The sequence below is a fragment of the Fringilla coelebs genome (genome assembly GCF_963513975.1).
Source record: "Fringilla coelebs genome assembly, chromosome: 6".
Lineage (NCBI taxonomy): Eukaryota > Metazoa > Chordata > Aves > Passeriformes > Fringillidae > Fringilla > Fringilla coelebs.
The window spans coordinates 59,563,154-59,575,322 of record NC_140034.1 but is presented as its reverse complement, the minus strand read 5'-3'; the positions used below and the strand labels follow the sequence as shown (position 1 = coordinate 59,575,322).

The window sequence follows — 12,169 nt, the reverse complement described above, 5'->3', positions numbered from 1 at the left end:
AAAAGCAATCCACAGTAATGAAATCTAAAGAAGTTAGCCAGGCATGTATGAAAAGAACAGGATGCCTGTGAAAAGGGAAGAGCTGTCAAAACCTAATTGTGGGCTCTGTCTGCAATGAAATTTATCAAAGAGGGAAGACAGGTTGGAAATAAGGATGTAGACAACTTCTGCTAAGAGATACTTCTTGTGCTCTGGGCAATAGTGACCCTTACACCACCCCTCGTGTGCTGTGTCAGGATGTTCCTGTCCACACTTGGCTGCAGCAGAGAGCTCCCAAATGCCCAGCATTTCAAGCATGGCACTTCAGCCAGCATCTACCCTGTCACTGGGGGCACAAGCACCTGAGCAGAGCTGCCCCACTGCTGGCAGCAGCTGTGTTGAGAAGGCAATGGAGCCTTCCTCCTGCCACACAGCCTGTGGGCACTCCCTGTTCAGATTGTGCTCTTGTGGCATCAGGAAACACAATTCCTTATGGACACAGGACAAGACTGTGGGATTCTTCCCAGCTTGCAGCATCTTCATAATGCCTGACAATCTTTTCTGGAACTGCCTATGGCCAGTGCTGAGAACCAAGCAGGGAAGTCTTCAGTGGCACTGTGGTAACACAGCTGCGCTCTGGTGCAGGAAGTAAGCTCAGAGGGGCTGTGAACTGCCTGCCTCCAAGTATGAGTGCCCACAGCACCATTCCTGGCTTCATATGGGTACTGTGCTCTTTCCTGTCTTTCAACATTGAGGATAACTCTGGGGCTGTTCATAAAGATACTTTCCTTTGACTGGGAGCACTGCCTGACTCAGCCAGTGAGAGCAACAATGGGAGCAAGTCATGGTAACTTTAGGAAGCAATTTAATTTGATCTTTGATGAATTTCTGTGTCTCATGAATCAGGATTAGTGTTCCCTGTATTGGGGAGAGGATTAGACAGAGGGATTAAAAGGACATCTTTACCCCACTGGACTCTGTGGAATAGCCCCTGAGGATATGGCTAAGAAAGAGTTCAACAGGAATGCCAAATTTCTGCTGAATAGGTTAAAAGGGTGAGGAAGCCTCTTCGGCAGCCATCCAAGCGCAGAAGACCTGCATAACATTCCTGCTGAATAGGGCCCTAAAGACAAAAAACAAAACAAAACAAAACAAAAAAAAAGCCATAGGAACCTTGAAAAGCTTTTCTGATCGTGTCGCTTCTTATGAGCGCCTCAGATCTCCAAAGACACTTAAACATATTTTTGTCACTGCAGTTAGGCATCCTTTGAGATGTGCTAGTGCCACTGATGATATATTGTTATAAGAAAAGAAGTCAAATTAGGTTGTTGTATATAAAAAAAATAAGTCTTGATTGTTCTGTAAACAAGGTCCATTTCTTTATATCAATTAACGGTGAAAGTGACCCAAGATCTTATTTCAAAAGCAAAACCAAACCCTCAATCGAGTGTACAATGTTTGGTGTTTTCATGTCTGTATATTACAGACAACAATTACCTTCTGTCTCTCTAAAATTGAAAGGAGCAGACTTAACTTGTGTGTCCCATTTCAACTTTAAAGCGTTTCCAAACCCTTTTCTAGGATTTACCTCGCGCACGCGGCTCTTGGGTTCGCTCATAAAATTTTATCCAACTTCTAAAGCCGTGTGGGAGAACATTTATGATTACTGCAAGGGGGAAGCAATAAATCAGAGCCTTACCTCCACAAGAGGATGCCAGTGAGCGATGGGCTTCCGAGGGTACGAGAGCATTTCGTTCCAGTGGTCGCGACCTAGACTCTCTGCATCGTTGCCTACTTGACAAACTCCAATGACCTCATTGTGACCTACACTGTGAAAATGGTCCATAATATTTTTTTCTTAAAATTTTACCTTTGGAACCACACCAGTTACATATTTCATCAGAAACGTTAACCGTGGGTTTTTAGGATTAATTCTTGCCTGGAGAACACAAAACACTAGGAAATACGTAGGTTTGCTCCTTGCACTTCCCATTGCTCAGAACAATTTGATATTTCCCCCTTTGTAGCACACAAAAGGTTCTTTGCCTGTGTTCTGTAATTAGCTGCAAAGGCAAACAGGCTCTAAGACACAACTTTATAAATGGAGCATGTGTACGTAAAGGCTTAGCATAAATGTACAAACTGAACATCAGTGCTTAAATTCCCAGTTACCTCAGTTCTGCTAAACACATCTGCAGCTTACTGATGTCAGTTATGGATGCAAATGTATATTTTAAAATTTAGTAAGGAAGTTCTGCCTGGAAAAACAAAAAATTTGGAGACTTCTACCAAGCTCAACCTGACATAAATTCCCCACTTACGGGGAAAAGAAAATAATAACTTTCTTTCAGAGAGCAAATCCAGCGTGCAAGACTCTATCAGCCAATATTTGACAGCTACAGGCATCTCACCGGTCATAATCCATAACAGCTATCGACAAGTTAATTTGGTCAATGTTTTCTGGAGGGACGTCAAAGACTATGGCTTCATTGTAAACGGGATTTAGGGTGTTCCTCTTGGTGGAAGTTTTCCTTTTCTTTAGCCGCCTTCCTTCACACATTAAAGAAACCTTCACGTAGGGATCTGTGTGGGTCATAAGAACAATGTTGATTTTTGACAAATGCAAATGGAAAGCGAAGGGAGACTTCTTGTGTGCCCATACCTGCTTGCAGGCTTAATCTCCTGGACCTGTCTGGAATTTGAGCTTCTCTGTCACCATGGGATGCACGGGAGGCAGTGCAGCTTTGAAAGCTTTACCTGGTTGACTGCTCATAATGAACTTTTTAGGTTCAAGAAGCTCCTTGTTGTATACCAACTTCTCAAAGGGTATTAAAATATCCAGTGAAGCATGTTATGCATGACTATTTTATACAACAGCCTGTGTATCAGCCTATTTATAGCAGCCTAATTACTTGTTAGATTTGTAGGACAGACAGAAGATGACAATGTTTTTCACAACGGGATTTACTGATGTATGGTTAACTACGATTCAAAGTGCAACAATTAGTGGCTTATATTTCTCAAGGGAATTATAATTATTTTTAAACTCCTGAATGTAGCAAAAAAGAAAGCTATTTCTCTGTAGCTCCTTTTTGAGCTCTACAACTCCCTGCTAGTATTTAAAAGTAATCTATGAAATCTTATTTATGTGATACTTTTTATTGTGGGCTTCTGAAAGGGCTGCTGAAAGGCTTCTGGAATGATCACCACTTTCTCCATATGCCAGCAACACCAGAACTGGCTCAGTGGCTCTTGGGGACTGTCAGAGAGGGCCAGTCTACCTCTGTGTCATAGCTGTAACAGTCTGCTGCACAAACAAATTCCCAGAGTTGGGAATGCATTTTGGCCAGCTTGTTTTACTCTGAGTTACAGTGGCATTGGAAATAATAATCTTGCACTCTTTCTGAGAGAACAACTTATTTTAAACTGTTGCTTGGCTCTAAGCAAACTAAAATGTGTTATTTATTTTGCATCAACTCCTGTACTCAAGTAGAGCTCACAGTGTAACCACCCACCTCTCAAAAATCATTCTGGGATTGACAATGTTGAATTCTGTATCTTGGGAGGGAAATGGGACAGAAATCCACACTGAGCATTAAATTCATTCCTACCTGATGCTCCTGTGATATCCATTGCCTTTAGATTTCTTGCCTTTATTATTGTAATAGTTAGTCTACCAGCTGTTGGAAGGTAGCAGAGTGAAAACATAAGGTCACCAAGATCCACATTATCCTGTTCCAAGAAAAGAAAGATAATGAGAAGAAATAATAATTTTTCTACTTCTAGCAGGATTTAAAGATAAAAATATAGCTTGGGGGATCTGCAGTTATGCAGTAAAAGCCGAATTCTCATCCTGAAAACATTTCTGAAAAAACAGCAATCCATGTGCATACAAAATTCAAATCTCTTTGTTGCTAGACCACCAAAGTTCTCCAGGGCAAATGAGGTTACAGTTTCTAGCACTCAGTCCTTGGATATGACACCCATTGAAATGACGAGGTACCCTGTGAGGGACTGGAAAACCTTTGCTCTATTTTATGTATTTTAGTGATTTGCCTGTTTCACTGACTAGCAGCCACAAATGTCTGTGCCTTTCTCTCTGGTCTGCAGGAGGAAACCCACAGAGACAGTCACAGAACGAAAACCCCATGCTTTGGGCAGGACAAAGTATTTCCAACTCTTAAGTTTGCATGAACTCTGGTGTGACAGGTCTGAAGTGTCTATGGCAGTGGGACAGTCTCCACCAGAAGAAGAGTAAGGGTTATTATTAATTGTTGATCATACTAATTACAATAATAACAGCAATAACATCCTGTGCCTCACACAGACAAGCTCCCTTAAGCAGATTTATCCATCTGTTTCATTGACAGAGTAATTTGCAACCCTTTTCTGTGTTGATGGCATCAGTTTCCAGAAAAATACTAGAAAATTTACTGTTCGCAGTTATAAAGCATCACTATTTTTTTAAGAGGGAAATCCAGCTCTTTCATTAAAAAATAGCAAAGAAAAGATTGCATTAAATGATTTCTTTGATTTGATTTGCATTTTTTTTGACTGAGCAGTGAATTCATGCTTTCACAGACCTGCTTCTGGTAACTTAATATTTCATTCTTGACTGAAAAAAAAAAAAAAAAATTAACTGATCCTTGAAATTAGCAGTTTAGTTTCAAGGCCATGCTCTAGGTTTTATAGGAAGGGAAATGCAGCTATTGTGGAATATGTTTATCTTATTTACTGAGCTTTGTGTAACAGCTTCTCATCTTTCCCAAGCTGGTTCCTTCTCTGTCAGTCACCAAAAGCTGAAGGGTGGTGGATGACATAGAAGGAGAGGGAAAATACCTGGAAGGAGCCCCTAGCACAGGTTTGTGTCTGAGGCAGCTGCTGCCCACAGCCTGTGCAGTCACTTTGTGTCACTCCAGGAGTTAGCAGGGGACATAAGCAGGACAGAGAGCATTGCTGGCACGCAGCTGTAGAAAAATGCTGTATCAGAAGGGAATTCTGCTCAGTCCAACCCCTGGCTCAAGAGAGGCACCTTTGCTTTAGCTCACAGCTCACTCAAAGGAAAATCCCAACAGGTACAGTCATTCAAAAGTGAGTCCTTTCCTTGTGCTGTTATGTAAGAGATGCAGGCAAAGAAGGAAAAGGCTGATATTATGGGCCATTTGTCAGGAATAACCAGCTTTTAACCCTATCACCTTTCCCATTCTGAAGATCAGTGTTTCAGGGTGGCTGGAAAGCTAATAAAGGCTGGGACAATATCAAGGTGGCTGCTATGACTCAGGCTGTTTAGTGCCTTTTGATAGCTCCCACTTGGAAGCAAACCTGCTGCAACAAATTGTGCCACAGACTCACTTGGTGGGAGGATCAAAGCTGCTTGGGATGCTGTGACAAGTCCTACAGGTTAAAGAGGTGTCAGCACATCCAGGAGAAATTTCTCTTGGCTAACACCTGCCCTTGTCATTACAGGAAAATAACTGACCTCTGAGATTTTCCCAGTGATCAGCTGGAGCTTGATACCTATAACCAGGGAAACAGGAAGCAAAGTTTCCACTTGTCCTTCCCAGTGTGAGAGCAACTTCCAACACGGAAATGTAATTCCCCATCTCTGAGGGGCTGAGGTTCGTAGCTGTGAAATTCTCTCTTTGCTGCATCTCTGAGGGGACCAGAATTTCATAAGCCATTTAAAGATATTATTAACTGAAGCCATCTTTTGGGAATTTGTCACTCTTGCAAATATTGATAGGTTGTTTTTCTTGGATTGGTCACTACCCTTTAGAAGATAGTGTTGTTGAATCAGTCAGGTTTTTCCTGACCACAAAGAGCCTATGAGGCATCTGTTGTTTTAACTGTGTATTTTGGCATACTACAATATTGTCAGCTGTAGCATATTTATATGCATAAATATGGACAGTTATTGATTGAGAATTTTACATAACTTTTTTGCAATTTATTTTGTAGCACTTTGCAGTTCATCTTTATCAGATAGGGGTAGGTTTGACTTCAAATGTTTCAGAATGTACTGACACAGTATTTTGGATTTTACGTAATTATGGAGGTACTTTGATAAACAATAACTGACCTCTGCACCACAGAAATATATACATATATATTGATATCTGTATTGCAAAATATCCATCTTACATATTTTGTACTACATTATGTTAGACACTCAGTACATGATTACTTGATGCAGATACGTTTTGTGTGTCTGAATACAAAATTCAGAGCCATACTCCATTTTGATTACTCCATATTCAACTCCAGGGCTCCACGTGGTGACTAGGAATTAATTCTGTGAATACTGTAAATTTACTGCCACTACCAAATACAGAAGTTTCTACTCCAAACTTGATCATCCTGAATGAACACTTAAAAATATTTTATCCAATTTTTATCAAGAATCATGAATTATTATACAATTGTTTTAGGAATTGAATTCAGATGCCAAGAAATATCAGAGAATCATAGAATGTTCTGATTTGGAAGGGACCCACAAGGATCACAGAGTTCCCACTCCCATCCCTGCACAGAACAGCCTGAAGAATCACACCCTGCATGTATAACTGCACAAATGAACTGCAGAAATGAACTGCCTAGGAAAATAATGGATCACATGTGTTGAATGCAGTACTAGGAACGAGGCCATAATATACTTATCCACAAGCTTTGCCTTACAACTGAAAAATAATTGTCACCAGCACGGTGATGGGCTTTTTAGCAAATGCTGTGATATATATAATATATATATGTGATATATATATAACATATAATAATACTTTATTAATGCTTCTTGAAAAACTGCACTGGACATTATATGGGAAAAAGCCAGAGTTATACTGGAAACAGACCCTGTGATTTCTTTAGTCTTTTTCAGTTGTAGAAGTTGTAGGTGGTGCAGCAATAGGTCACAGATGATTGTGAGATTGTCTGTTCACAAGCCAATGCCTGAGAATGTGACTTAAGGGCACCTTGCAGGCAGCAGCAGGGAAGAGACACCTTTTGCCATGTAAATCCTTCTCTCAGTCTGAAAAAGAGGCCCTATCTTCTCATACTTTCATTTTAAATTGTAGGGAATTAATGACTACACCATCATACTGGCTACTTGTAAAGGTTTTCTAAAGTTTGGAAAGGATTTTTATAACAGAGAGAGCCTTGCCCCTTGCCCTGGCTATTCCTCCCTGTCTTACCCCTATTTTCTGTAATCAAAGGGCAACACTGAAAATTGTGTGAAACAATGGGTTCTCAAGGTTCAGTTAGAAAGGTTCAATGAGGGAATGTTCTTCAGAGAGCCCCACAAACTTTGACTGCCCCCTGAGGTGGTGAAAGAGCAGCCAAAGCCCGAAAAACAGAATCCTGACGTGAGCCGACAGGAGGCATGAGAAAGCTGACAGCTCTTAGCATTATCTCTGGTTAATTGCTGTATTATTTTTCCTTTGGCTTCTGTATTTACTATTTGTTTTTCTAATGCATGTTGCAATTGCTCCATGAACTGCAAATATGGCTCTGTAGCACCCTGATTTATGGCTGCATGGCTTTGAGCTGCTGTGGACATGTCAGCCACCTTTAATACTGCCTGCAATCCCAGATCTTTGGCCTGCTGCTTCACTGCCACAGCCCCCTAGAATCTGCAGGTGTGTGTTCATCTCTCTGGGGGGATACAGGCACCATGCTCTGCCACAGGCATGACCCTCACATCCAGCAAACACAGGTCTTTCCTACAAATGCAGCTTTCTAACAGAACCAAAGCCAATGTGTCAGAGCACAGAGAGGATTAGTGCACATCTTCACAAGTTTAGAATCACTGAGCTACACAGCTTAAGCCACGGATTGTCACTAAAGGTGTGCTGTATTAGCAAGAAATCACTTTGAGGAACAGAATTAGCAAGGATAGAGGGCAGGATCTTCTGCAAGGATTAGTTCCTGTTTGCATTGAGTGCTTAGGCATTACTGTGTATGCTCCACAAAACGTGGCACTACAGGCATTACACTGCCAGAGGCATTTTGGAATTCCTGCTTTGGAGAAGATTTCATAAATAGTGTAGGTTAGCAAGTCATGCACGTTGTACTTTCCAAATTTGTGCCTAACCTCATTCAGTGTGGTCGTAACACCATACTGGACATGTTACAGTGCAACTGTGACAGCCCTAGTATAACCAGACATAAAGGCTGGTCACTTTTATTAGCAACTCAAAAGAAAATAATCAGAAGATAATTAAATTGAAATTCTAATTTACTTATATGTACATGCTCTACATTATTTGTCTTTTGGTCCCATTCAGCAGGAAGCATAACTAAATAAATATCCTCTAACAAACATACCACTCTCCCATTGTCCTCAAAACCTGCCCAGGTTCAGAGGTAGAAACATAGCCTTTATTTTTAATCTGTAATCTGCCTCTAAAAAAAGTGAAACAAGATTGGGATCAGGTTTGCTTTTGCAGTGCCCCAGGCTTGGGCCCCAGGAGTGCCTTGATGTCGTGAGCTGTGCCTTACAGAGAGCCTCTGATAATCCCACCTGGATTTGCCTCTGAGCCCTTGCTGTGATCCTGCAGCTCTTTATTCAATGGAGCAAGAGCATGAAGCTTCTTCCTTGAAAATGTCCCAATCTTACCTGGGAGAGTTCAAACCAGAGGTGTAAATCACAAGGTTGGCCTGAAAACTGCAAATGGGATGAATCCCATAATCCGTGAAACCTCAAGGTAAATAAGATTGCTGTTAGGAGCATGGAGACATGCCCCCCTCTCATATTGTGCTTCCTTCTTGCTCTGTTCCTGGTGGAAATACTTGATACATTATAAAAGTCATACTTTTTTACCAGTTTTCAGTGGCTTCTACTGAAAGGGTTATCGTTCCTGCTTTTCCCAGAAAACAGGTTTTCCCCCCTGTAAAACTAACCCTTTGAAAATACTGAATTCTAATATTAACATTAGTAGGCTTTTAATCTATAATCACACATGATTTATAGTTTTTAAAATTATTCAATTTCCCTAGAGATTAGCCTGCAGGATAAATCCCTCCCCAGGACTGTGTCAGCAGCTCCATGCTGTTGCTCAGCGAGTATAACTCAGCATATTAAACAGGGAGATGTGTAACCTCAAAGAGGATGGTGACTGAGGGCCCTGAAATGGCCTCACCTTTGATGCCTTTGAGGCTGCATTAAGCAGCTCAGGCTGGATCAAACCTTCCCAGCGAAACCTCCAAGTCACCTGGTTGTTAGGGATATTCTGACAAATGGGAATGACATTTGGGATCTGAGCTCTCCTCTGCCTTCTCATAAATACATTAGAGTGCAGAAAATGGGTATGTAAAGCAGGCAGCAGGGGATGGAAGAAAACAAGACAATTTATATAATTTTGCTTCTGCCTCAGATCTGGAAGGAAATTTGCTGTCCCCGAGTTAGGCATTCATGAGGTTTGTGCTCATTTCTTTGGCAACTCGATTTTTGTATTTCTGGAGCAGAGAAGCTGTGATGGGCCCGCACCACGCAGTGCCTGTGCCACTCTAATTAAAGCATATGTCTCAATTATACCAGGTTCCTCCCTTCTCCAGCTATAAAAAGACAGACACTACTTTTTCACTTTTCTGCTATGTTGCAAAACTAATTATGGGTTGTGAGGTGCCCACATGTATTTTTATGCATCTCACCAAGCTAACATTAACTGGAGCACTTAGCAGGCACTGATGCCCTTGCTTATTTCCTATTAAGTTGGTAACTCTAGAGAGAGGTTTTTGAGGCAGAGTGCTTTTAGAGATTTGCTGAATTCCTGCTGCTGTGTCAGAGCTGCATAGCTCAGGCCAGAGCTGCCCCCTGTAGCAGTTGGACATGTCTCTGCAAAGGACACAGGGAAACAGGAACAGAGCAGATGTGTCATGGAAGGAGAAGGTATCATTTGAATTGCACAGAAAGGACAGATTGCCACTATTTTATTTAAGCCTCTCTTTCTTCTCCCCTCCAAGCCGAGGAGCCCATTAGCTGCATTTTAAACCACAAAAAAAATATTCCCAGTTACTTCCAAATCTTTCCTGGAATTAAGGGAATTATACTGTTCCAGTGCAAGATAAGTTTCACCGTACATCATTCTAATATTTGCTAATGAGGGGATTTGAATTTTGGAAGGATTTATTTCAGAGGAGGTTCACTCAGCTAAGGCAAGGATGATTAAGTACACTAGGTATATGTGTTAAGCCCAAATGACTTACACATGCTTTAAGTAGTGTTATCTGCTTTTTGGGATATACATTTTTTAAATTACTTATATGTGTTGAGAAGCTTGGAATAAGATTTGAGTGATAAAATACTAATTCTGCTGAGGAACATGTCCAGGACACAAATATTATACAAATCCCATAGACTATAATCTGTTTGGGAATGACAGTAAAGCTAAAGTATCTAACATGAAGAATTTGTGAAGTTAGCTCTCCTTTTTTTATAATTTCATCAGTCATTTTGAGTTATATCTATGAGAAATATATACTGATAAAAACTCTTTTGAAATATTGGATTTTAATTGAATTTGCATGTGACTAGAAGAGTGCCAGTTGCTTCTCATTACACATTTTGAGATGAATAGAAAAGATATGACTGGAAAATTCTATTTTCATGACATCTTAAATCAAAGAAATGAACCCTAGTAGAGGAGATATTTATTAATGCCTGAATCAATCCATATCTACAGAGATGTGATTAAGTAAAGTAAGTGGAAAATGGGAATGGCCTATCTTTTAGAATAATTCTTTCAATACATCAATGTCAGGCTATATTTCATGTTTTAAGTTAATTTTCAAAGGGTACCATTTTCTCACTGTGATTTAATTTTTTAAAAAATTTATTTCATTGTCTCTATTTCTTTTCTTTATGAGTTTCTTAAAAAATGAAAGCAAATAGGCAAAGAAGCCTTTAGAGCTTGGTATGTCTGATTTCACTTACTGGGAAAGAACATGAACAAACAATTCAGGAGTTTGTTTTAACTGCAGTGAAGGAATAGGAGAAAGCTGAAGTGTTTGCATGTAATTCACTCTGGATTTTGCACTCATAGTTTCCTGAGCATTTTGGCAACTTCCTATAAAGACAGTATCAAAAACAAAGTCAACACCATATCCTCTGTCTTCAGAGTGTGAAGATCTTTAACATGGATTTTTAAAGTTTGTGTTTTGGGATTTTTTTGGGTTTTTTTCCTCTCCTGATTCCATTATCCTTGTGTGATGACTACTTTTCTTTAATCCAGCCTCCATAAGAAGGATTCTCCAGCCACACCTTTGTGCTGTGCCAGTCATTCAAGTTGCCTCAGAAATGAGGGTACTGGGAGCCAAAGTAGGAGAACATACTCATAACTTTCTCCTGCCACCATGTCCTCAGCAGAATCAAGGACAGAGACCTTTTCTTGTAGGTAATCAATGTACTTATCTCTCTAAAGACCCAACAACTCCACTGACATCATTTATATCCTATAAATAAGGTGGTAGTGATTAACTGGAATTTTCCAATTGGTGAGCTGCACATGATCCCTGAGATGCATTTGCAGGATATTTTTGTTCTGAGATTCATTTAAGATTTTATTGGTAAATTATTCTGTATTAAGATCCTTTTATAAAAGCCTCCATTCCATGGGATAAACTTTATCCCACACCTGTTCATATAAATATCTCTCTCTCTCTCTCTATATATATATATATATGTGTGTGTGTTCTTAAACAAATATATGTGTGTGTGTATGTACACACACACACACACACACACACATATATATATGTTCTTAAATCCTATAGATTTTAGTGGCTTTGAATCCTTTATGCAGATTTTCAGCTCACAACAACTACAGTGGTTTGCTGAATCTGGGCCTAACAGTGAATCTAATGAATTATCCTGTAGCTATTGAGATTGAAATAATGTCTTAATTTGTTCCAAACTAAATTGATCAATGGCAGAGATAGTCTGAATTGAGCTAATGAAAATTAGCAGAGACATGACTGCAAAAGCTGGAGTGCTTGTCCAGTTTGTGTGTGTCAGAAATTGATTTCATGGGAAAAGCAGAAATGAGGCCTTCTGAAAGTGAAACTTCCATAGAAAGTCAATAGAAGTAATTTTTAACTCCCTCATCTGTTATTAAGGAAAAAGTATAGAATTGGTTCTGAAGGCTTGCTAGATGGCCTTGTTGGCCAGAGAGAAAAGTTAATTGAAGTTTAAGTTTCT

General features: G+C 40.0%; 1 protein-coding gene across 1 annotated transcript in view; it reads right to left on the bottom strand.

Annotated features, from left to right (window-relative positions):
- Nucleotides 1-881: 881 nt before the first annotated feature.
- The window catches only part of SYT9 (synaptotagmin 9), a 61,037-nt gene continuing 49,749 nt past the window's right edge, over nt 882-12,169 (bottom strand). The window contains exons 4-7 of the mRNA XM_084207845.1: nt 3,591-3,711; nt 2,391-2,562; nt 1,679-1,808; nt 882-1,102 (exon numbers count right to left, since the gene is read on the bottom strand). Coding sequence (XP_084063971.1) covers nt 995-1,102; nt 1,679-1,808; nt 2,391-2,562; nt 3,591-3,711 — 531 coding nt within the window. The 3' untranslated portion in view covers nt 882-994. The remainder of the gene's footprint in view (nt 1,103-1,678; nt 1,809-2,390; nt 2,563-3,590; nt 3,712-12,169) is intronic.